Below are 26,037 nucleotides of genomic sequence, written 5' to 3' on the forward strand. Positions count from 1 at the left end.
ATGTTAATCTATCGATTTAAACATATATCCAATTTATGATAGGATGTGGGACTGAAGCTATATAGAGCATAATAATAGGCGGATAAAGCTAATCCACCTCTATAATCTTTGAGCTCGAGAGAGCTTGCTAGGGCCAGTGTTTCTACTTAATCTCCCGATCTATTCCGGGAAATTTCCCGCGGCGGATCATTTTCAGGTAATTTTCGGGAAAAGAAAAAAAATCCAGGAAATTCCGGGAAATCAGTAAATTACAATTAAACTACAATTAAACGAAGCAACTTTTATAGTCATATTATTTTTTTCTAAAAAAAGTGCAAATTAACAAAAGAGGCGCGATAGCTCAGTCGGTAGAGCGGGGGTTTCGGATTCCGGCCCGATTCCGGTGACCCGGGTTCGATTCCCAAGTGGTGCGCTAGTGCCCTTTGGTAAGGCATTTATCCTCATTACCAGGTCCCTCGGACAGGACCTTAAGCCGTTGGTCCCCTGGTTGCTTGCTCACAGGCATTCGTGCTTTCTTAGCAGTCAGGTAAAACAACCTCGGTATAACAAAAAAGATTAAATTCCTTGATTTTGGTCACTTGGAGCAAATGTAGACTGACTTTTTTATTGTCCGATTTTCGTTAAAAATAAAATTTGAAAATTTCAGGAAATGTCTGTGAATTTAAGTAAATTTGAAATTCAGTTTCGGGATTTTTTTTTGAGTCTGCATGTACTGCCGTGGATCAAACACTGATTCAGCTCCAGCTCCGGCCCCGGCGCGGCCGGCCAGCGCGCGGCCTAGGCCCTCATAACAATATTGGATCTTTGAGTGGTGTCATGCCAGCTAGCCGTCCGCTGAACTGCAAACTTGAAAGTTGAAACTGTCTGGAACCAGAGCTGCAGAGGAGAAAATTAAGTGAAGTTGGTGAGAAAATGTGTTGTATTAGGTCTACATAGAATTAATCACCCTTTTACACTTACAGCATCAATTTTCGGGTTGTTTTGAATCACGGAAGTGCATGACTACCGTACGGGATATTCCCCAGTTCAGTCCCGTGCACCTTCATCTGTGTCTGTAATAAAAAAATATTCTGCACAAATTGATATTTTACAACAAAATTTATGATACTAACTTAGAATCACCTTATCATGCTCATCGGCACTGATATACCAGATATTGATGCAAGGCTGGGTTGAGGCATGTTAGCATATATTTTATGGCTTTATCATGAAAAATTTCCCCTCTTCTTTAGCCTTAGCCTTAGCTTAGCTAGCCTTAGGCTTAGCTTAGGTAGGACAAAAAAAAAAGAAATGGCAGTGTGCACAGCATTTCTACTAACATTTAGTAAAAGCATTACCTTAATATATCCTTTATTTTAATATTAACATACTTATCACATAAATTGCTCAAAACTTACCTCAAAATTTCCTAAATAGTGAAAAATAAGGATTAAATACTCCATAAGGCATAAAATGTGCCTGGAAATGCATAGATAATAAGATATACCGTATAGCCTTGAGGACTCCATGATGATGTTTTTTTTTAATATTTTGACATACTTCTTCATCATGGAATCTGAACCGCCTGCAATATATGCATAAGCGAGACCTCCACACCCGGATGGATTCCATATTTATAGGGTGAAATCGGTTTTTTAAGTGTGAATTTTATTGATATTTGAACCTTCAAACGCCTAATGCATATGAAGGTTCCAAAAATTGGTTAATTAAAAGGTGAAAATTGTGAGGTTTCTTACCAGACCGATCTCATGTAGATCTCTCGATCCGTTTGTCAACAAAGCAAATACAATAGGTCTGACCCTTGAACCACTTCGTTATGATGTACATTCAATTAGAAAACTTTTGTTTTCGTGGAATATTTTCCCCAAATCTTAAAATATTTCTGGTATTTTCTGAGCCATCCAATATAATATAAATATTCATGCAGTTTGACCTGCGACCCTCGCATGCGATGTTTTGAAATCGGCTGTGAATAATTACGTGTGAGGAATTAGATACTGGCCCAAAATCACAAATTTTGAGGATTACCGGAGGATGGACATAGAGTGAAATAAGGGTGAAGAGTAAGAAATTAAGATATTTTTCTTTCTCGTTATATTTTTTTCTATAATTTTTGTCTCGCCTGCATAGCAGAGCGAGACTATAGGCGCCGCTTTTCCGACGGCGGCGGCGGCGTCAACATCATAACTTAGAAAGTATATGGACCTAGTTCATGAAACTTGGACATAAGGTTAATCAAGTATTACTGAACATCCTGCCTGAGTTTCAGGTCACATGACCAAGGTCAAAGGTCATTTAGGGTCAATGAACTTAGACCATGTTGGGAGAATTATTTTCAAAATCTTAACCGAAGGTTAAGTTTTTGAAATAACATCATAACTTAGAAAGTATATGGACCTAGTTCATGAAACTTGGGCATAAGGTTAATCAAGTATTAGTGAACATCCTGCTCGAGTTTCAGGTCACATGACCAAGGTCAAAGGTCATTTAGGGTCAATGAACTTTGGTCAAGTTGGGGGTATTTGTTGAATTACTATCATAACTTTAAAAATTTATGGATCTAGTTCATGAAACTTGGACGTAAGCTTAATCAAGTATTAGTGAACATCCTGCCTGAGTTTCAGGTCACATGACCAAGGTCAAAGGTCATTTAGGGTCAATAAACTTTGGCCAAGTAGGGGGTATTTGTTGAATTACCACCATAACTTTGAAAATTTATGGATCTAGTTCATGAAACTTAGACATTAGGTTAATCAAGTACTTCTGAATATCCTGTGCGAGTTTCAGGTCACATGACCATGGTCAATGGTCATTTAAGGTCAATGAACTTTGGCCGTGTTGGGGGTATTTGCTAAATTACCATCCTAACTCTGAAAGTTTATGGATCTAGTTCATAAAACTTGGACTTAAGAGTAATCAAGTATCAACTGAACATCCTGCACAAGTTTCAGGTCACATGACCATGGTCAAAGGTCATTTATGGTCAATGACCTTTGGCCGTGTTGGGGGTATTTGTTGAATTACCATCCTAACTCTGAAAGTTTATGGATCTAGTTCATAAAACTTGGGATATAAGAGTAATCAAGTATCACTGAACATCCCCTGTGAGTTTCAGGTCACAAAACCAAGGTCAAAGGTCAGTTAAGGCAAGGCTCCACATTAACTTTTTTTGGTGGTGGCCCGTTCGGGCCACCAAAACCTTCAAATAATTTTTTTTGGTGGCCCGATATTGAAGTTTGGTGGCCCGGAAAATATAAAGAAAAACATTAAACATTCTGAAATATCAATTCTGCAGCCACTACCACTAAGTTACTTTCACTTTGTACATCTTGTGTGTAAACCTTGTTTGCTGTTTTTTACTTTGCTAATTGATTTGTGGTAAAATATAAATTGTTCTATCATTGTAAATATGTAATGATTGAAAGAGAATAAATGAATTGTGTGGACTTTTTTTTTAAATCTCCCTATAGACACAGACTCAAAATGGTAAAGTAAATAAACAGTGCATAACAAACTCAGATAGATGTACAAAACAATGATTTTTCCTTTCTTCCTCTTTGAATCCTAAAACCTAGATTATGCAGGCCCCAAATTCAGTTTATTTTTTTTCTCTTTTGCAGCATATTATAGCAGGAGAAAATCACAGAAATATATGCTGCAAAATTAGAACAATGCATAAAAGGGGGAAACAAACCAAAATAATTTTCAAAAAGTATATTACAAAAAGAAATAAGTGAAATAAAACAAAAGAAAGAAAATGAAGAAAAAACCAAGAACAGGAAAAAAATTAAAAGAAAAAAAGAAAATAGATTTAGACTAAAGAAACAAAAGTAAATGAAAGAAAAATGAATAAAACAAAATTAATATAAAAATGGGGAAAGGGGGAAAATTAAGAAGCCATTACAAATATTTTTTAAAGTCTATTCTGACTGGAATATAATTAAAAGCCAAGCAAATAATTTTCACTTATCTTTTGGGAATGGCGCATTTCTATTTTTATATCCTTTAGTTTGTATTATTTTTTTTAGTAGTTCTATTCTTTAATCAGGCATATTCAATGGGAAGGGGTATAAAAAAAAATGAAACAAAAAAGAAAACGGCAAAAGTTATATCTGAAAAAAAAAGTGTGAGAAAAATCATTCCCTATATTTGCAAAAATGTTGGAAAAATTCACATTTCATATCAATAAAATGCCTTCCCAAAGTATAAACTTTCTCAACAGTGGTTTAAGAAGTCATTTATAAACAAGAAAGAAAGAAACTGTCTGTTTATTTTTGGCTAGAAAGGACACAGCTCCGAAAGAAACAAAGTATCAACATACATACAAATGCACACATGGGACTGTGATGTACTCACCTATGGGTTTTTATGTGTATTAATTCATTTGGAAATCGGTCTTTTTGAGTCAAAAGAGAGGTCATAATTCCTCTTTTTAATGCTTGCAAATAATCAGGGTACACCAGATTTTTAGTAATATGGACTGTAGAAGGGCATTTCATTGGTGTAAAATGTGGCTTTGACTTAAATTTTCAGAGTTCTGTGGAAGATTTCTTAGCAGCAACATTTCATATCGCAGCTCCCTGAGTCTGAATAGGCTGCCAGCGCACAGCTAGCTAGCTGCGCATATCATGGCTTCATGCAAAGCTAGCTCATTCCAGCCTGCCGGCACGGCCGGCTGGATAACAGCTACTGTATGCTGTAGCGGTAGTACTGTCATGACTATGCAAAATTTGTGTGTGTGTATTTGTGTGTAGATCAACAAAAAAGGCGCATGACAACTGGCTTGCAATTTGAGTTGTAGAAAGTTGATAAATGCGTGCAAAATCGGGAGAAAAATTGTGCTACTTTAAAAACTATTGGTTGCCCGATTCGGGCCACCAAGACTCAACATTTTTTCAATAATGGTTGCCCGAGGTGAATTTCTGGTGGCCCCGGGCCACCGGGCCACCGCTAATGTCGAGCCTTGGTTAAGGCCAATAAACTTAGGCCATGTTGGGGTAATTGTTGAATTGCCATCATAACTTTGAAAGTTTATGGATAGAGTGAATGAAATGTGGACATGGGTAGTTGACAAGTCTTAAGTCACCGTTCAAATGTCATTTATGGTCAATGAACGTGGTATTATGTCATTATATGAATGGTGTTTTTGTGAATTATCATTTTATAGTATTTTTCAAAGTTAGCACTGCTGCTATATTAAATCGCGTAATGCATGCGAGACTGCCAGAGGCGTTCCACTTGTTACAATAAACATCTTTTTTTCCCACCTTTGCCTCTCGGTGTATCCGAACGAGTTCACGGGTGTTCGGGTAGGTGGAGCGTAGGGTAGTGGTAGTGAAGTGGAGTGGAGCCTCCACGAACATCGCTTGAGGTAAGTATCTGTGGGACTTGAATGAATGGGACAGGATCTGTTTCTGTGGAGGCCAGCAATAATTTGTCATTTTTTATAACCATTACTTAAACCTTATGATACATTCAATTTTGGGGGAAGAGCAGTCGTACTAGGGAGTTGAAAGCAACCAGTGGCGGATCCAGAGGGGGGGGGGGGGGAGTGTGCGCATCCAGCCCGTGCCCCCCCCCCTTTTGAGAGCCATAACAAATATTTGTAGTGGAACATGGCCAGCATACACAAGTGATAACTTGTTTTTTTGCTTGTCAGATTTTTCTGAACTAAAATCCCCCCCCTTGGAAAATCCTGGATTCGCCCCTGGTTATTTTTGGATGGTGGGTATCCTCTGTTAGAGTTGTCCTAGATCCCAAATGGTGACATATTTATGTTGGTAAATAATGCTCATCAACAGAATGAAGAAAAAAAATCCTCCAATTCTGTGATCAGAAATCCATCCAAGAAGACGGCATTCATGTCATTCTGCCAAATTTGGTTTGCTCTGACAATTAGTTTTGTTTCAAACTGTTGATACGCTTATCAGCTTTTACAACCCTGGATAACTTGGAGAAGGCTGTCAGATTAGATTTTAAACTGGCATTAATCAAATGTATGCAGATTAAAGGCAAGATGTCAAACAGTCTGGTGAGTGGCACCAATAGGGATCAATGGTCACTGATAAAAGGGCCCATTAACACATAAGAAACACTTTGTATAAAAGCATTTACACTGCTTCAAAATAAAAGAAAGAGAGAAAGTACTAAAAGAACGTAACGGATTGCTTGATCTAATTTGGAGGGCAGTCAATGTGTGTTGGGGGATTTGATTCTTCTGTGATCACGCTTAAACATTGAGAGGATAGAACATGGTCACATATGCAACATATTTTGGGTGAGAATTAAGTTTGATGAGCTAAAAACAACTATTTATCCTCAAACATCTCTAAAATTACTTTTTTAAATACCATTCAACACTAACAATTTTAACTTTATTAATTTGTAGTACCAGTCTTATATGACGCGAGTCTCTATGCAGCAAAGCATGTTGGTGTTATTATATATCTGTGGTGTAAATGAACCTACTATCATGTAGACAAGTACATGAACTGTACTATCTTTAAAGTACCAAAGTGCTGGAAAACTACCGACTTCACATGCAATCGGAAATCTAAATTATAAATATCATCCTTGAACTTTGGCTGATACTTGTTGCTGATTAAAGAAATACCTGATATAGTGCAAAATTCACCTTGGTTTTGTTGATCTGAATTGGAAAATTGAATTGGAATCCATATCCACACTATCAAGCTTGAGTCTCACTAGGATTTCGTTCTTAAAAAGAATCTTCAATAAAGCAAGGTACTAGTATTAATATTTTGAACACTTGTATCTACTTCATTTTATTACTTCATTTGTTTTAACATTTGCCATACCGTACTCTACCCAGGTGTAGTAAATGGGTAGTACCCGGTAGGAAGGCGTTTATTGAATGCTCAAGCTCCTGATCAGGGTAGCTTTGCTTAAAGAGAAATTCCAGTATTTGCAGTAAACACTGATTTCATGAGAAAGTCTGTAAAACAAGGCTTAATTGTCAGTATATCATCGAGGATCCAGATCTGGTACAGTTACATAAATTGAACTTTGTGAAATCTTGAAATCTACGCTGAAAAATGTTCACACTGAAGATCACCAACACAGAAAGGCACACGTGGGACACTGTATTATTATTGCTAAAATAAAGACCCGACGGAAGTGACCAAATCCGCGCTTATTTTGCTTATTTCTCATCAATTACACAATTTCTTCCAGAATCCTTTGGCACATATTTTTTATTCATACAAACAGACATTTAGGTGGTCATTATATTAGATTCTGTAAAAAGTCATTTTTAGATCGTTACCAAAACTGGAATTTATCTTTAAGCCAGGGTAATATGTAGCACTTATATATATCCATAGTAATATGTAGCAACATTGTTCTTTTATCAACCACTTTATGAATGTATCTTTTTATTATTTGTTATATATTCCTACAGATAGTCACTGCCAGTAGACGATCATGGCGGTCAGCATCGGTGTTGTATCGGTCATCGTCACCTTGTCGGCCATCTTGACATACTTCTTAGCAAAGATCTTGCGTGTTTTCCATCTTATCAGCAAGTTTGCTGGACCCCCGGCCCTACCTATCGTAGGCAACGCCCATTTACTCAAACAGGATGCTAGAGGTAGGTGCCCCTCAAACGTCTCATAATCCAACGTCTGAAGGCCAAGTACACCCAAAATATTGCAAATTTTGCATTTTCTTCCTTCCTCTACAATTCCATGTATGAAATATTGTTTGACTCGTAGATAGGCCTACTTGAGAGATAATAATCATTGCAGTTTATTAGTAAATTCCCTATTTATGGTAACTACCCAACGGAAATGTGATTTTGATTTATTTTTGTGTTCTGCTAGCTTTTAGTTGACTTTGAAGGCAGAGATACTTTGGATGGAAAGTTTCAGGCAACTTTGCCTTGGTCTCCCCTTAAAAATGATGATCTTTACTATACTGTTGCCATGTTTCACAAAAACAAGCTATCGTGACAAATATTAAATTTTTGTTTAAAATTTTTAGTTTAAACTCTAGTTACAATACAATTTGATCATCCGCATTTATCACCATCAGTGTTTATCAGTTACCAATGTTCATGCAGTCAGTCAAGTTTCATGAAACCGGCCCACTTGATCCTTTCCCCGAGACAGAGTTCTTTAAGCAGATAGTTGGCTGGACGGAGGAGTTCCAGTCCCAAGGCGTCTTCCGATTCTGGCTTGGGCCGATACCTCTCATCGTCATCTGCAAGGCGGATTCTACTGAGGTACCGGTTATCATTGAATGCCAAAGAGTTGCCAAGCCTGTGCCTGTGCTTGTACTTCATTCCCCAGCATTTCATAATTTCATTCATTCCTTCATTTTATACGAGGCCAAGGCGATGGAGGTGATTGCCGTAGGCTTACACTTCAACCACTTTGCTGCTTTCCAATTCCCTAAAAGCTGACAATGATTCTAAATTGCCTTACACTCCTTAGGGCTACTGTGAGAGCTGGGGGATGTTTCACAAAAATAAGATGGATTAAAGTTGGACTATCATGTCACTGACCATTCTTTCTATAACTCTGATATTAAGGGATGAGCAAAATGATTCTCTTCTTAAGCACTGTTGTGTGAATCCTTGAAAAAATAATGAAACAATGAGTGAGCGAACCCTCGCCCTAACTCTTGTCCCTAGACCATGATACTAACTTGCTACATTATTTGTTTTATATATAAGAATTGTTTATGAGCTGTAAACCTAGGTATGTGAAGTGTCATCACTGCTTGCATGCAGTTTATTCGCTTTTACTCGCAAATACCTTGAATGCATCCATGCCCTACACCCTCTCTGCCTTTTAATTTTGAAATTGCACTTCAACGCTATGAAAGCAGCTTTAAATGAAAGTAAAAATGCAGAACATCCCCCATCCCCGAGACTATGCTGAAAAAACTGTAGAAGTATACCTTAGCATATTACGATATTGTTATAAAGTCTACATTTTTAATGTGCATGTATCTTCCCGGATCATTACGTCATGTCATAACCACAATTTACCACTATATTTTATCTACTCTCTGTGGATATTTTACATTTATGTATAACACTGAAATCCCACTTTGTTGATATATATATTCTCAATAAATTTCCTCAATCCCTTTCCAACTGGTTATTTGTGTGAAAAAACAGAATTCTTCAAACAGCAAGAGGAATGGATTAAAAAATACTCATCTAATGGCATTATACGTGTGTGGCTTGGACCAATGCCAACGCTTGGAATATACAAGGCTGAGCATATGGAGGTAGTCTCTTCTGTGAAGTACTGTACCATCTTATTATATCCCATTTACATTTAAATTTAGTTTATGATCATTGTACAGTTCACAGAGGGTTATTGTATTTTGCTTTATTCCATATCGTATCCTGCTTTATCCCATATCCCATACAATGATCGTACAATCTTCATACATATTCATGATCATTATAGGGTCTACAATTGTATAAGCGTGGAGTTATACAAATTTTTTTCGAGGTCACGTACAATCAGAGCAAGTGCTTGGGATATTCAGGGATGTGAGAGGGTTATTGTATGGACATCCTCCGATCAGCGCAGGGGCATCGTACAATCTTGGTATGGCCTCTGTATGGCTATGTCTAATATGGTCCTATATACTGCCCAACTCATGAAATCATGCAATGGCCGTGTTGGTCATGTAAACACAAAATCGTAGCCTGTGACCACCTACAATGCCACCAGAAAATCGTAGACTATCCACTGTACAATGATTGAAGCAGATTTGAACGACTCATTACCACACTGCATTGATGTTCATGCGATCATGAACAATGGACCTTTCACACTTAAACCTACAGTATTTTTCTTTGAAAGACACTTTATCAGAAGTACCCAAGGGCATTCTTGTATAATGCAGTATGATTGCCTTGGCTTTAGCAGAGTTGCTGTTACACTCTTCGAGTTTCAAATTCAAGTATTGCAACTTATGGATACATTTCTTGGTTGTCAAAGGAAATAAACCCCTGGAGTAGGATGTGAACCCACGACCCTCTGATTAAGAGACAAGAGTCAGAACCACCACACCATGGCGCTTTAACAGGCTCATTGGGAACATATAATTTTGAGAATATTCAAATCGAGATGAATTATGTGTATGGATAGCATGGTTACTTTTTGTTTAGATTTCAAAGCCAGCTTTCGCACATTTCTCTGTTCATTTTTCAGACTTTTTCTTACAAATCGAGGACTGGGTGAATGAGTACAGACCGAAGACAGGGGGTAGATTGAGGCTCTGGCTCGGCCCTGTTCCCGTTGTTTTTACCTTTAACTGTCGAGATTTTGAGGTGAGGGGTACGGTACTTCTTTCAAAATGAAAATGAATTGCATATGGGAACTTTCCTAATGAACTAAGTGCTTGCACCATGCTTCTTATATCCATACTAAAAAAATAATTGAAGATAATCTTGACACTGATAATTGTGGTGGAGTTAATGATGATAAACTTGATAAGCTATTAAAAATAAGATTAATGAAAGATGAAAGTGATAATAATTATATTACTTGTACCTACTACTGCTGCTACTACTACTTCTACTACTACTACTTCTACTACTACTACTACTACTACTACTACTACTACTACTACTACTACTACTACTACTACTACTACTTCCACTAATACTTATACTAATAATAATACTACTGCTTCTGCGGCTGCTACTACTACTACTACCACTACTATTACTACTACTACTACTACTACTACTACTACTTCCACTAATACTTATACTAATAATAATACTACTACTGCTTCTGCGGCTGCTGCTACTACTATTATCACTACTATTACTACTACTACTACTTCTACTACTACTACTACTACTACTACTACTACTACTACTACTACTACTACTACTACTACTACTACTACTACTACTAATACTAATACTTATACTAATAATGATACTAATTATAATTATACCTACTAATTACTCAGTCTATAATTGAAAGAAAGATGTACGTGATGAAAAGTTATGAAGCACTGATTGTCAGTGTGTATTATGTTGATAATGATGATGAAAGTAATGATAAGGTAATAAATATGCTCTGCGGTTGGTGATGGTATTGATTATGATGGAACAGATGCCAGTGATAATATTAGTCCTGCTACCATTGTACTTCAAATTGTCTGGATGGATTCGCCATTAAATAATTTTGCCTGCCATATGGTCAAAAGAGAAAATCTATCAACAAAGTTCTGTCAGTCCTGTGTAAAAAAAATTGCTGCACAGAGACCCTTGTGTAGCAGTCTTTAAAGCCTTGTCCGTAAAATGTTGTTTTGGAAAGGAAAAAAAGAAATAAAACAGAATGGTGAAAGTTTGAAAGAAATCAAGCAATAAGAAAGTTATGGCTGCTTTAACATTAACTTCCCTAAAACTATGTAGATTTCAAATTGGCAACTGGTTAAGTAAATCATGACAAGGGGCAAGCCGGCAAGGACAACTTTACATGGAAGAGTAGTCCTTGCCTTACATCACTATGACATCACATACATGCATCATGATGCATGTGGCCAATTTGAAAGTCTTCATGGGTATAGTGATTACCAATATTTACAACTTTTGAAATGATTATAACTTTCTTATTGGTTGTCTGATATTGTTAAAACTTTCATCAATCAGCTTGTCTGATTTTTCTTTTTCCTCTAAAAACAAGTTTTTATTTGGGTTGGATTAAAAAAATGTGGAGCACATTGTAATGCAGTATGAGAAGAATTATTCTGTGGTTCTCATATAGCTCCCATTATCTTCCCACAATACATTTGAACACTACTCAATCAAACTTCAGCCAAGCCGCTTGGTAAAACTTGAAATCAAACATACAGTTTACCAATTTACTTCTGACAACTAGGAATCGAATGCGTGTTTGGGCATGAACTCTTGTGCTCTTTCATCTACATGTACACTCCATTGACATGAATACAAGCCTCAATACCATCTCCATGATAACTCTTCAATTTCATAGCATATGAGATTACCAGTGCTTGCACTCGTTTCTCAACCCTTTTCATCATTAAGATTTTGATATTTCAAATGCGAGTGTGCATATGCCCGTTTTAAATCACAAACCTTGCATCACTCTCTCTCTCTCTCTCTCTCTCTCGAGAGAGAGAGAGAGAGAGAGAGTTCACTTCCTTAAAGTGTTACATGTAATGTATGTTTTGAAAGTGTTTGTTTTGCTTAAATACCCATCCAAATTCATAAAAATTTGGATCTCACAGATTTACACTTTTGGGAACAGCTTTGAAATAGCTGTAGTTTAGAATTGTGCCAATGGTGGCAGCCTTACATTGTATGAAAACAGTCCCCTAATGAATTTACTGATTTTTTTAGGCCCAAATAGGTTATGTCATATGTCACAACCATAAAATATCTTTTTCTATGCCATCCTCAAACTTTCAAATTTTGAAGGTTTTAGCAGCCCACCAATGATATATTTTGAATCTTTTGCTCAAAGGGCCCAAATTTTTCACTATTTCATAAATAATTTCACTATATCAAAATCACTATGACCATTATATGTTCAACAATGCATGTGTTTTATTATTGCTTATGATATATTCAGGGTTAAGGTTAATCAACAATCACAATATTATTCAATCATTCTGTGTTGTCGCGTATATTTGTGAATAAGCCTGTTCACGGTTGTAAACTGCGCACGAGCAGAAAAAGGTAATTTGAGATAATCCATGAAGGTGGCTTTCAAATTCACTGACAAAGGCATTTGTGATTTGATGATTATTCATGTATTCCTTTCAAAATATTCATTTTATCACATCCAAGCTGAAGAGTAATAGATAGAGCCTTCATAATCCCTGGTATTTGACAGTAGCCTAAACAATAGTCAAATGTGCCAAAGGCAGACAATAAAACAGATTTCCAAACTTTATCCCTGATGTACTATTTTAATCACCTGGTCTATACAATGCCTTTTGTTCTTAGAATTTGAATACTCTACCGGTAAAGCTTACGCAACATCTACATTTGAAAATGATAGTGCTTATCCTAATGAAAAATCACAAAGGTCATTTGAGAAAAGTTGATCATGAGCTAACCGTGAACTGGCTTATTGGCGTGGAAATGGCTTGCACATGTTCTAATAATTTCACTGTTAAGTACGCATGTACCATTTGGGTCTGTATTATACACATGATGTACACATATTTTGTGCATAATTCAGGATTCATGTACAGTGTAAATAATTGTAAAAAACAGTAAAAATAAAGATGCCTAGATTTAAGTTTTTGGCAGTGGTTTTGTATTTTGCGAATTCTGCTTGTCCAACATTGCTGAGGCACCTCACCAAAGTCAAAGCAGTGGCTTTCTTAGAGGAATCCAGCTATTACAAGCGTTTTTTTCATCACCAATCCTCACATTTCAACGTAGACAAAGCTATGGGGAATGTGAGAACATTTCTGTGAAAGACAATACCACGACGTAGTGAAATGTCTACTTAAAAACACGCCACACTCTTGGCAAGATGCCTATTAAAAATGTTCACTTTCGCACATTGCTTTCTATGGCTGTTAGCTGCGTACGAAACAAAAGATGTTATTATAACAATTCCTTAGTATGCAAAATAAGTAAATAAAAAACTATCTGTATGCTATAGTATTGGCTTAAATACAGACAATTCATTTGATCTCTCTACCTGTTGAATTTCAGCATTTTTGTCAGGTGTATCAATGATCATATTGTAATCAATATTTAGTTTCTGTGGGATATTGGGATAGTAGGTCTATATTTCATCACGCTGCATATACTTTAAAAGAAATGGCAGTAGAAGAGTCAAAAGTAAAATTAAAAAAGTTCCAATGTTAACTATTATTAAAACATAATTTCATGTACTTACTAATGGCACAGTCATATTAACCCTACAGTGGCCTTACGGCAAGTAGAAAAACAGCCATTTTAACATTTTTGCACCAGCTACATATACACTGTATGTAGGTGGTGTGAATGAAAAAAAATGAATGTAACGGCTGTTAAACTTTGACTCGTCGTTTCGGCACTTACGGAGAAATGTGACTGCAGCATTACAGAAAGTTCTTGCATCATGGACATGTCCTTATTTTTTTTCTTATATACTTGTACATGTATGTGCATAGGTTGTGATGGGTAGCAGTAAACACATCAAGAAAGGCTATGTTTACAGATTTCTCCACCCATGGCTTGGTCTTGGATTATTGACAAGGTAAATTACAGCTTTTATTTTCTTTAATTTTAATGGTAACTTTTTTAAATCTAGCTTTGATAAACAAGTCATGTATAGATGACATGTTTTTTACTGTACTACGTCCATTTTTTTTAAATGTTGGGTTCTACCTCAAAAAGTCAATTGACTCTGCATAGTTTTACTTTGTAGTATGCGCATTGTATTTATTTGTTGGAAATTTTTTACATTTATTCTCTGTTATTACTTTAACATGATTATGGAAATAAACTTGGAATTTTTATTGAGTTTTTGATTATTTACAGGGAGATTCACAATCTGGTTCATATTTCACATAATACATGTATAATTCCAATGAAAAGGATGTCACATTGATTTGATGTTGCTATCATCAATTTGAAGGGGGGGGGGGTCCGTGTAATAATCAGACACCTTTTTTGAAAGGCATGACCCTTTTCTCTATAAATCTTTCTACTTGTGTAGTACGGGTCAGAAGTGGTTTCACCGGCGCAAGCTGCTCACCCCGACTTTCCATTTTTCCATCCTACAAAACTTCATGGATGTTTTCAACGAGCAGAGCGTCATCTTGACGAAGAAGATTGAGAAGTTCGCCGACCAATCAGAGCCTTTTAACATCTTCCCAGAGATAGCCTACTGTGTTCTTGATATTATATGCGGTAAGGTTATCTATTGAGGTTTGATTGTTATTTGACACAGGGTGGTTCCCCAAGGCTGTGTATTAGGGACTTTTTTTTTTCAATACTTGATTCAAAGTATTGTATTCAGTGATTACAACAAAAGGGAAAGACAATATGAATACAAAGAAAAAAAAAGTCTTAAGACTCTTTAAGAACTTGTGAAAGCTCAGTGGATTGAGCCGTTATCTCATAATCTAGTGATTAGATTTAAATTCAGACTAAGTGCTGGTGCCCTTTAAGAAAGTCTATCAAAATAAATGGTAACCTTTCTTAAAGTAAAGGGTCCCCTTCATGTTAAACATTTATAAGTATTCATCAATTCTTAGCAATCAGGTAAAATATTCAGCTCTGCCTAACAACAGTACGAGGACCAGTGTTGCAACACAACCTCCCCCCCACCCTCGGCTGGCCTGGAAAAAAAAACACTGAGAAAGATGTTTTAAAAAGTGGTACCGGTATAACAAACCCACTGATCCCAAAATGGCTCGGTACTGCATTGCCAACCCTAATTACTGAGCCTACAGCTCTATTGAAATATGATGTATGATCAGATCAGGCCTTTTGATTATACAGTTAATATTAATCCAAAGTAGTAGACTTTGAATTTCTTGAAATAGATATAATCCTGAGTAAATACTAGTATCTGCTTCCCAATGCTTCATTTTGAACTGTTCCTTTTATCATGCAGTCTTAAACAAGGAATAAGATTAATTGATTTGTTTAAAAGTAATTGAGTTTACTTCTATTACTGATGATAAGAGGAAAAAGATACAACAAGCCTACTTTTTAGGTCTCTCATATCGAACAATTCATATTCAGATTGTGTGTTCATTGGTTTGGCTTGTGTGTACTTGTACACAGTTGTAGTTGTGACTGTCTTTTTAAACATTAGTTTATCATGTTTAGTATTTCTTTACTTTCAGTGTTGAAAGCCCAGTGTTGTTGCTGTTGATAATTTTTTCACCAATTGACTCTTTGTGAAATCTTACTTTTAGATATTTTTGTTTTGTTATATATATCTTCACCCCCCTGTCAGCACTGTCTATATTTTTGCTTAAAAAAGAACCTTTAAGTACTTTAATTTAGCTGTTGGATATCATAAAGCTACATGTTCAGGCCAAAATCATATCTTACCATTTTCAGCCCATTCTATAATTGGGAAGTGGTTTTATATAAAAATTGAATAATGCACAGATGTGCAGATATTTTTGTTTGATCAGGCATCCAATTAAATAAATGTTCCTCTAAATACATCTACCAAAACTATTTTGCATTTTATATCATTGACCCTAACGACAAAAGACATACACAGTCATATAATGTAGTAAGGAACTAGAATAGTGACAAAAACTTTTAAGGATGTAATATTAGATTTTACTATTTTGATTCTCTGGGATAATTTGTCAACTGATACCCAGAAAATATAATAATTCTGTGACCTTATTCTAAAAAAAAAACGATATCAAATTTTAAAGAAAATTTAACTTTTCTTAAAAGCTCTAAATTTTGTCCTAATTTCTCCAACAATCAATTTTCTTTAAGCCACAATATTTTGTCCTAATTTCTCCGTCAGTCTGTTTAATATTTGTTGTTATTTTGCAAATTTTTGTCCAGAATTTTATACTTTGTTTGCATACTTATATACTCCTCCATTTTCCAGACACTGCCATGGGAAAGTCCATAAATGCGCAAGGAGAAAGTGATAATGAATATGTTAGAGCAGTGATAAGGTTTGTAGAACAGTCATTTTTAGCCCTACCTTGTTTCATATTTCAAGGAGAAAGTGATAATGAATATGTTATAGCAATGATATAGTTTGTAAAACTGTCTTGTTCCATCTGTAGAGGAACTAGTACTTCCAAGTATCTTTCATCCTTATAATCTCTGTTTCGTTCTACTCCTTTACTTTTTTCCTTCAAAAGTAAAAAAAGAAAATTATTTTGGTATAAATTGATATGAAGTGATGTAGTTTGTAAGAATATCTTCTTGATGTCGTATTTGTTCTAAAGTTTTTTGTTTTCTAAAGCTTGGTACAAGATTTTTAAACCTTTGTCATGTTATGATTGAATTACATGATATCCAACCCAATATTATTAATAAACAGAACACCCCCTTGATTATTTTCAAAAGAGTAATGATATTTAGTTACAATTTGCACATGTCTGAAAAAGAAGAGTTATCAAAGTATTAAATTTGAAATCTTCAACTTCCAGAATATTTTTTCCAGCCCAAGAGATAATCGCAGGTTATTGCTGATATTTTGTTCAAAACCTCTGCTCTTTCATTGAGCAGTTGAATACAGTGCACCTTCTTATGTAACCTTGATATTTTCTTTAAATTGATAAATTATATTGTTGCTTCATACTTTCACTGGAATTTTCATTTTAGTTTGTTTGTTTTCCTTCACCATTATCAGCATGTGTGACTTGGTTCAAGAGAGGATGAAAAAACCATGGTTTTGGCCTGATTTGCTCTATGATAACCTCGAATCTGGTAAAAAGCATGCCAACCATCTCAGAATATTGCACGATATGACAACTAAGGTGAGAACGTTTGATTGATGTAGAAAGAAAATGGAGAAAAATAAACAATAATAGGAGTGTTTATGATTCCCATTCTTAGGCCAAACTTGGGCTATTGGTAAGCGCTTAGTTCAGAACATGGTTACATCTTTCCTCGTTTTGATTTAAAACCCAATCGTAAAGGCAGGTCCATAACTCACACAAATGTGCCTTTACATTCATCGTTTCTTCAAAAAAATTCTTGGGAAGCATGAATTCAACATTACTTCTAAATGTGTTTCGATGACATTATTATAAATACAATTTCGAATTGAAAACAAGATGTTATCTACTCTTTTTTTAAAAGCACATGCCCCTCAAGAATTCATGAATATAACTCAGTGAAAGTGTGTTAGTTATGAATGCTTGAAAAGAAAACATAAATTGAATAAAGAAAGCTAATTCATTGGCTACATGATTCAACACCCCCCCTCAAAAAAAAAATGAATTGAACATGACTGACTGTATTACCAGAAGACTATGATAATTTTTTTTTAAATATAATTTGTAAGAATCCTAATGTATTTGTAAACAAGAGTTCAGGATGCAGTAGTGAGAAGAAGAAAAAGATTGTTTAAACATCTATTATGATACTAAGAGGTAGACATTAGCAAATAGTAACTTTGAGAATGTTTTCTTTTTGTCTTGCATGCGTAGCAGAGCAAGACTATAGGCACCGTTTTTCCAACGGCCGCGGCGGCGTTGACAACATTGAAATCTTAACCTTGGTTGAAATTGAAATGTCATTATAACTTTAAAGTTTATGGACCTAGTTTGTGAAATCAAATATCCCTGAACATCCTACCTGAGTTTCAGATCACATGACCAAGGTCAAAGGTCATTTAGGGTCAATAAACTTTGGTAATGTTGAGGTTATTTGTGGAATTGTTATAAATTTAAAAGTTTATGGATCTAGTTCATGAAACTTGGACATACATGTAAGAGCAACCATGTATCCCTGTGCGTTTCAGGTCACATGACCAAAATCAAAGGCCATTTAAGGTCAATGAATTTTGGCCATATTGGGGAAATTTGGTGAATTGGCATAACTTAGAAAGTTTATGGATCGAGTTCATGAAACAGGCATAAGGGTAATCAAGTATGAATGATTGCTTTGCACATGTCTTTGGTCACATGAGAATGGTCAGAGGTCATTTTGGATCAATGGACATAGTATTTTATTACTTATGTTTTCTTTTGTGAATAATTATTCATTAGCTGTTATCAAAGTCAACACTGCTGCTATATCGAATTGCGTAATGCAGGCGAGACCACCAGAGGCGTTAAACTTGTTTATATGTTTAATATTCATAAGAAATGCAGCTATTCTACTTTTATCTTAGCCTCTTGACCATATTAAGAAGGGGTAAAAGGATATAAACAAATAATCCTGTACTTATTCTGTAGAATAGAATTAAGTTCCAAAAAATGATTTTTTTTTTTGGGGGGGGGGTGAATTGAAGTGAAGTGACTTGAAAAGAATCAAGTTGCATTGGGTAAAATTGCATGGCGTCACATGGCATTGAACTAAATTGATTGAATTGAACTGAATGAAATTTGATTTGATTAATTGCAATGCATATCATTGATTGTGTTTGAATTAAAATGATTGATATAAGTATAAGAATTGGATTGCATGTAATTGTACTGAGGTGAATTGAATTGAATTAAATTAGAATAAGAATGAAACGCATTGACTTTATTGCATAGCTTGGAATTCAATGGAAAAGAATTAGAATCGTATTTTATTTATTTTGAATGGCTTTGAATCATTGAAATGGTATATTCTTCTTTGCAGATCATCAAAGAAAGATTGCAAGAGCCTCCCAGAGTGCTGGACGGCAGCGATGAAGATGTGGTTGCTGGAAAGCGAAGGAGGATTGCATTCCTTGATCTCCTCCTCCAGATGCACAGGGAAGACTCCAGTTTTACTCTGGAGGATATCAGAGAAGAAGTGGATACCTTCATGTTTGAGGTAAGGTAATGGTTATTGCAATGCTGATGATGGTGGTGATGATGATAATGCAGGTGGTGGTGATGATGATGATGATGATGATTGATAGATAGATAGATAGATAAATGGTTTTATTAATTAAACAAGTGGAATGCCTCTGGCCGTCTCACCTGCATCACACGATTCAATATAGCAGCAGTGCTGATTTTGAAAACTACTATAACTCGCACAAGATGTTCAGTGATACTTGGTTACTCTTATTTCCACGTTTTATGAACTAGACCAATACACTTATAGAGATATGATGGCAATTCAACAAATACCCCCAACGTGGCCAAAGTTCTTTGACCTTACATGACCTTTGACCTTGATCATGTGACCTGAAACTCGCACAGGATGTTCAGTGATACTTGATTACTATTATGTCCAAGTTTTATGAACTAGACCAACACACTTTCAAATTTATGGCTGTAATTCAACAAATACCCCGATTTGGCCAAAGTTCATTGACCCTAAATGACCTTTGACCTTGATCATGTGACCTGAAACTTGCACAGGATGTTCAGTAATACTTGATTACTATTATGTCGAAGTTTCATGAATCAGATCCATAAACTTTCAAAGTTATGATGGTAATTCAACAGATACCCCCAATTCGGCCAAAGTTCATTGACCCTAAATGACCTTTGACCTTGGTCATGTGACGTGAAACTCATGCAGGATGTTCAGTGATACTTGATTAACCTTATGTATAAGTTTCATGAACTAGGTCCATATATTTTCTAAGTTATGATGACATTTCAAAAACTTAACCTTAGGTTAAGATTTTGATGTTGATTCCCCCAACATGGTCTAAGTTCATTGACCCTAAATGACCTTTGACCTTGGTCATGTGACATGAAACTCAGGCAGGATGTTCAGTAATACTTGATTAACCTTATGGCCAAGTTTCATGAACTAGGTCCATATACTTTCTAAGTTATGCTGTCATTTCAAAAACTTAACCTCAGGTTAAGATTTGGTGTTGACGCCGCCGTCGCCGTCGGAAAAGCGGCGCCTATAGTCTCACTCTGCTATGCAGGTGAGACAAAAATCACATATAAAAATACATACAGGCATGGTAGTTGATACATACAGGCATGGTAGTTTAAAACTAAATTGCACCATGAATTTACAATAAAAGTGTACATTGTATATTATTTGAAGGAATATTAATTATCACAAAAATATAATTTAAAAGAAAATACAAAATTATTCACAAGGTCACACTCATTAAACATTCATATATACCCAAGCATGCGCTCACCCTCACACTCACCCCGCATCCAGACACACACACACACACTATACAAACAAAAGTGCATACTCAAATTTACATAGGGTGGATAAAACCAAATCATTAGTACGGATATTAAACAGATGGGGGGCACGGCATTGCTAGAATAAGATTCAAAGGAATAGGTGTCAGAATATTAAATTTAAAGCGTATGATGAAAAACAGAAGTATATTAAACAAATTAATGAAGGAATGGTAGGGAGACATATGAAGGTCTCCAGATTTCAAGTGTATGTGTGTCATTAAATAATTACCGGTATACAGATAAATTTAGAATAGAAATAATATAAACAGTTGAAACAAAAACAAAAAAGATAAATCAAATACATGTTATATCTAAATACATTATACCGGAATACATATCTCAAAAAAACATCACATATTAAAAAACATATATGGGCCCTATCATCCTGTACATAGGTATTTATTGCGAGTTCAACAGGTTTGTCATGAATGGCACTGGGCTATTTTTTAATCGGTCAGTGCGACACCTAGGTTTTTTGAAGCGTTTCGATTGTCTAAGGGTTCTTGTCGGATTGTTTCTTACAAACCAATCATCGCAGACGTTCAACTTGATTGCAGACTTGGCAAAAGAGAGACAGAGAGACTGCCTCCTTGACTGCAGACCTGAGATACCCGCCAATTCAAGGGCCGTGTTGTAGGACGATCCTGGAAATATCAGCTGAAGGGCACGCTTCTGGATCCTTTTGATTGACTCTGATTGGATCACTGTCAAACTAGAATGCCAAACTGGACACGCATATTCAAGAATGGGTCGGACAAATCCAATGTACCGGTACACGGTCACAAGATCGGCAGGGGACAATCTAAACTCCTTCAGTCTCCGCAACATGTAAATTGGTGATGATAATAATGAAGGTGGTGGTGATGATGATGTTGATGGTCATAATGATAATGATGGTGATGACAATGGTGATGATGATGATGATGGTAATAGTGGTTGTGGTGATGATGATGCTGATTGATGATGGTGATGGTAATATGATGCTGATGATGATGTTAACGATTACGGTATTCCAGTTTTGATTACCAAAATCCAGTTGTGAGGGCAGTTGCACAGCTATCATAACTGGTATTGTATTATGTAATCTTTACATCTTATTCCCTTGAACCATAGTAAGTGTAAGAAACATGACTTGTGTGCATGTGTATATATATTCTTGTAGGGACACGATACCACAGCCGCTGCAGCATCATGGACAATCCTCATGCTTGGCCGACATCCTGAGGTCCAGACCCGTCTTCATGAAGAGCTTGATGAAGTATTTGGTAAGCGCCTTTATAACCACTAATCCTATCATATTGGTCATCTAAATGAGAAGTCGCCATGCCAAGAATATCTTTGTTGCTATCCAGTTTCAATTTCTGTTTTCATATTATGAGTAGATCACATAGTAATAGTAGCAATAGCAGTAGCATAGGTAGTGGCAGTGGAAGAACTTAGTTGGTGAATGTGTAGACGGTAGGAATTATCCCTTGAACGCTTTAGCGTCTGTATGGCGGCCCAGCTACAAAAAATATGAAACCATGTACTAAGTCCGGGGGGGGGGGGGGGTAACTCTGCATATTGTGGACATTGGGTATGTGCCGCGGAGGGGACCCCCGTTTTTACACTCGATTTTCCGTTCCAGGGCATACCGTTTTCCCTCGGCGGGTAGGTGCCGAATAAAACCCGTTCTGAGGCATGAGGATTTGTTTTCCTTCTGCTCCAGGGGATAAGATTTTTATTCCGCCCGTAGTTTATGACGTCAACTTCCGAGCATTTTCCGAGGTGTTACGATTCTCCTCTCGCGGCTCTGATTCGTGGGTTCCAGTAGTCTTCATGCGTAAAGCTTATAAAAATTGAATGGGAAGCAAGCTAGCTGTCTACATGCTGTGCACGAGGCAGTGCAGTGCAGTGGGGCTGGCCTGCACCTGAAAGCCACACCCTTTTGATAGTTCAACTTATCCAAGACCAAGGCATTTAGAATGTCCAAGAAACAAGTGCCAGGGCATCAGCATTTACTTAAAATCTAGTTCCATGGCCCCATGATTTGTCATGTTTATTAGATCCAGGGCATCATATTTATGTAAAGATTTAGTTCCAGGGACCCTTGTTTTCCAACATTTTAAGTACTTCCAGGGACCCCCACTTTCATAATGAGCAGTTCCGGGGCCCCTTAATTTTGACTTGCCAGTGGCACATACCTACCACATATTCGGTCGAGTGCCCCTCTGTATTAAGTGCAGTAGAATACATGCATAACTGCACAATATAAATAGAGCTATTATTATAATATTAGAAGTTGTAGTAGTGGTGGTATATTAATGAGAAATATAAGGAAAAGAAAATAAGAAGAATGATAAAAGAAAGAATAAGGACAATGTAGAACTTCTCTGTTCAAATTTTGCAAGAAATGCATTATGCATTTGATAGTGGAGTTCTATCTTCAGTTTAGTATGAAAACCAAAATTTTCTTTCTTCTTTGATACTGATTGTAGTGCATGTTAGGCATATTTGCAACAAATTTGTATCCACTATCCTCCATACATTTTCCCCTGATTTATTCACAGGGGATAGTGACAGACCCATCACTGCTGATGATCTCCAGAAACTCCAATACCTGAACTGTGTCCTCAAAGAGACCTTGAGACTCTGTCCATCGGTGCCCATGATAGGCAGGGACCTTGAAGAAGACTGTGTCATAGGTAAGGATTCTTGTTCTGTTAGTCATTTCCCCCTCTCCTGTACTCCTAAAGGAGACCTTCAGACTCTGTCCATTGGTGCCCATGATAGGCAGGGACCTTGAAGAAGACTGTGTCATAGGTAAGGATTCTTGTTCTGTTAGTCATTTCCCCCTCTCCTGTACTCCTAAAGGAGACCTTCAGACTCTGTCCATTGGTGCCCATGATAGGCAGGGATCTTGAAGAAGACTGTGTCATAGGTAAGGATTCTTGTTCTGTTAGTCATTTCCCCCTCTCCTGTACTCCTAAAGGAGACCTTCAGACTCTGTCCATTGGTGCCCATGCTAGGCAGGGATCTCCAAAAAGCCTGTTTCATAGGTAGTTGTTTTCATTCTATCATTGATTGTTCACTTGGTCCCCTCTCCTATACCCCTTAAAGGAGACCTTCAGACTCTGTCCATTTGTGCCCATGATGAGCAGGGACCTAGAAGAAGACTGCATCATAGGTGAGGATTCTTGTTCTGTTATAGTTCTTTTGGTCCCCTCTCCTTCACTCCTAAAGGAGACCTTGAAACTCTGTCCATTGGTGCCTTTGATAGGTATGGACTTAAACGAATACTGTGTCATAGGTAAGGACTGTCATTCTGTTATTAGTCTTTACCCTCTCTCCTTTACTCCTAAAGAAGACCTTCAGATTCTGTCCATCAGTTCCCATGATAGGCAGGGACCTAGAAGAAGACTTCGTCATAGGTAGGTGCTTCTATGAATCTTACTATAAACACCTCTTATAGTGCCTGCTGTTTTTATATTAGTGATGGTGATGGAATGGCTAATATATTAATCTATTAATCTGCTATGAAAAGAATCACTTAATTCAGGATTATCCAGTCTTTGTCCCCATCAATAGCTTCTTTTTGTGGTGATGAACTGCAAATGTTAGTATTCGCTCTGGTCTCGCATAGTTGTTCATTTTTAACAAGGGTTTTTCCTTTTGAAAACCTGCCACTGGACAATTATCATCGATAAGAAACAACAAGAACTAACACAAGACAGGAGTGTATATGCAGCCACTGTGCATAGTCTTTCGCATCAGACGTATTGCAGACGTTCCGCCTAAGAGCATCAGACTCATAAAGGCAAAGACAGAAGCTGGAGCTCGCATCTAGATTTTAGGCTACTAGCATTTGGATATGCTATATTATTAATTGATTGTTATCTCTGCTCATCCACAGATGGTAAAGTGGTTCCAAGCGGTACTCTGGTTGTGCTTGGTATCTATGCTCTTCATCGAGACCCAGAGCAGTTTCCAGACCCCGAGAAGTTTGACCCGGATCGATTCTTGCTGGAAAACTCCACCAAAAGACATCCCTACTCATATGTCCCATTCTCAGCTGGACCCAGGAACTGCATTGGTAGGTCTGCGAGCTGATTTTTTCTTTCTTTTTTTTAAATAACAACAATAATACAAGTAGTTACATTTATATAGTATTTAATACACTATAAAGCACTTTAAGTAGTTTACATTGCAATTATTATTACTACATCATCGGATCCTGGGGGCCATTTCATAATCTCTTCGTAAGTTAAGAGAGTTACTTGAAGAGCAACTGGTGATCCTTTGTTGTGGTTAATGATATTCACCATTACATGTTGATTGGTGATTATTTAGCATGTAAGAAAGGTTCACCAGTCGTTCTTAAAGTCGCTCTTAACTTACGAACAGCTTTATGAAACACCCACCTGGCATGCCCGCACAAAGTGTATGCACTTTTTCACTCCCTGGGGAACATTCCAACAAGAGTTCCAAGACTCATTTGCTAGGCATACTACATAGGCTTTCGCATCCTACCGGGTACCCATTTAACACCTGGGTGGGCTAGGCCGTGGTCGGATTCGAACACACGGCCCTCTGATTACAAGGCGAGAGTCAGAACCGCTACATGTACATACGATGCTTCCACAGGGTTTTTATTGATTTTTCAACATAACAACATGTATTTTTATTGACAAATTATGGCAATAGAATATATTACAAGCCATTACAAAATATAAATTGAATTCACATAATAACTAACAAATTAAGGAACAAACAACCAGTAAAGGAACAATAATAATCATGTAACATCATTGCACAGGGGAAAAGAACTGAGCATATCACTTCACAAAAACAAGGGTCAAAATTGAAACCATTTCCTTGTAAAATTAACCATTTTCCAAATTGAATCAGAGTTATATTTTTCATTATGGAAATAAGTCTGAGGGGCAAATATGATACTGCACAGATCAGATAATTTGATTATTTGGTTTAACAGGTTCAAGTAATTCTGCAGTAAATTATTTATTGATAGTAGTACAAATGAATGGTTTATTTTCATTTGGTCCAATGCTAATTCATCCAATAGCCAACTCGTGTTCTATTATTTGGTCTACCATCAGTTCGTCCAATATCCACATGGTCTAATTACCATTTCGTCTACTCACCATTTCGTCTAATAACCAGTTCGTCCAATAGCCATTTAGTCCATATCTCATTTGGTCTAATTAGACTAAGTGTTAATTTGGCAAAATGAATGAAAATAAAATGAGTATTGGACCAAAT

General features: G+C 36.5%; 1 protein-coding gene across 5 annotated transcripts in view; it reads left to right on the plus strand.

The window, feature by feature from the left end:
• The first annotated feature begins 544 nt into the window (after window positions 1-544).
• Window positions 545-26,037, plus strand: part of LOC129282146 (cytochrome P450 4V2-like) — a 28,915-nt gene continuing 3,422 nt past the window's right edge. The window contains exons 1-11 of one of the 5 annotated variants that reach the window (XM_064112874.1): window positions 545-904; window positions 7,421-7,609; window positions 8,130-8,242; window positions 14,140-14,225; window positions 14,688-14,881; window positions 16,563-16,632; window positions 17,319-17,445; window positions 19,262-19,438; window positions 21,941-22,043; window positions 23,328-23,462; window positions 24,671-24,850. In XM_064112874.1, coding sequence (XP_063968944.1) covers window positions 7,444-7,609; window positions 8,130-8,242; window positions 14,140-14,225; window positions 14,688-14,881; window positions 16,563-16,632; window positions 17,319-17,445; window positions 19,262-19,438; window positions 21,941-22,043; window positions 23,328-23,462; window positions 24,671-24,850 — 1,351 coding nt within the window. In that variant the 5' untranslated portion in view covers window positions 545-904; window positions 7,421-7,443. Of the gene's footprint in view, window positions 905-6,507; window positions 6,745-7,420; window positions 7,610-8,129; window positions 8,243-9,150; window positions 9,259-10,196; window positions 10,316-14,139; window positions 14,226-14,687; window positions 14,882-16,562; window positions 16,633-17,318; window positions 17,446-19,261; window positions 19,439-21,940; window positions 22,044-23,327; window positions 23,463-24,670; window positions 24,851-26,037 lie in introns of those variants that run through there. The other 4 variants (XM_064112872.1, XM_064112873.1, XM_064112875.1 and 1 more) reach the window with 4 other exon arrangements.

This window comes from Lytechinus pictus, chromosome 18, assembly GCF_037042905.1.
Source record: "Lytechinus pictus isolate F3 Inbred chromosome 18, Lp3.0, whole genome shotgun sequence".
Classification (NCBI taxonomy): Eukaryota; Metazoa; Echinodermata; class Echinoidea; order Temnopleuroida; family Toxopneustidae; genus Lytechinus; species Lytechinus pictus.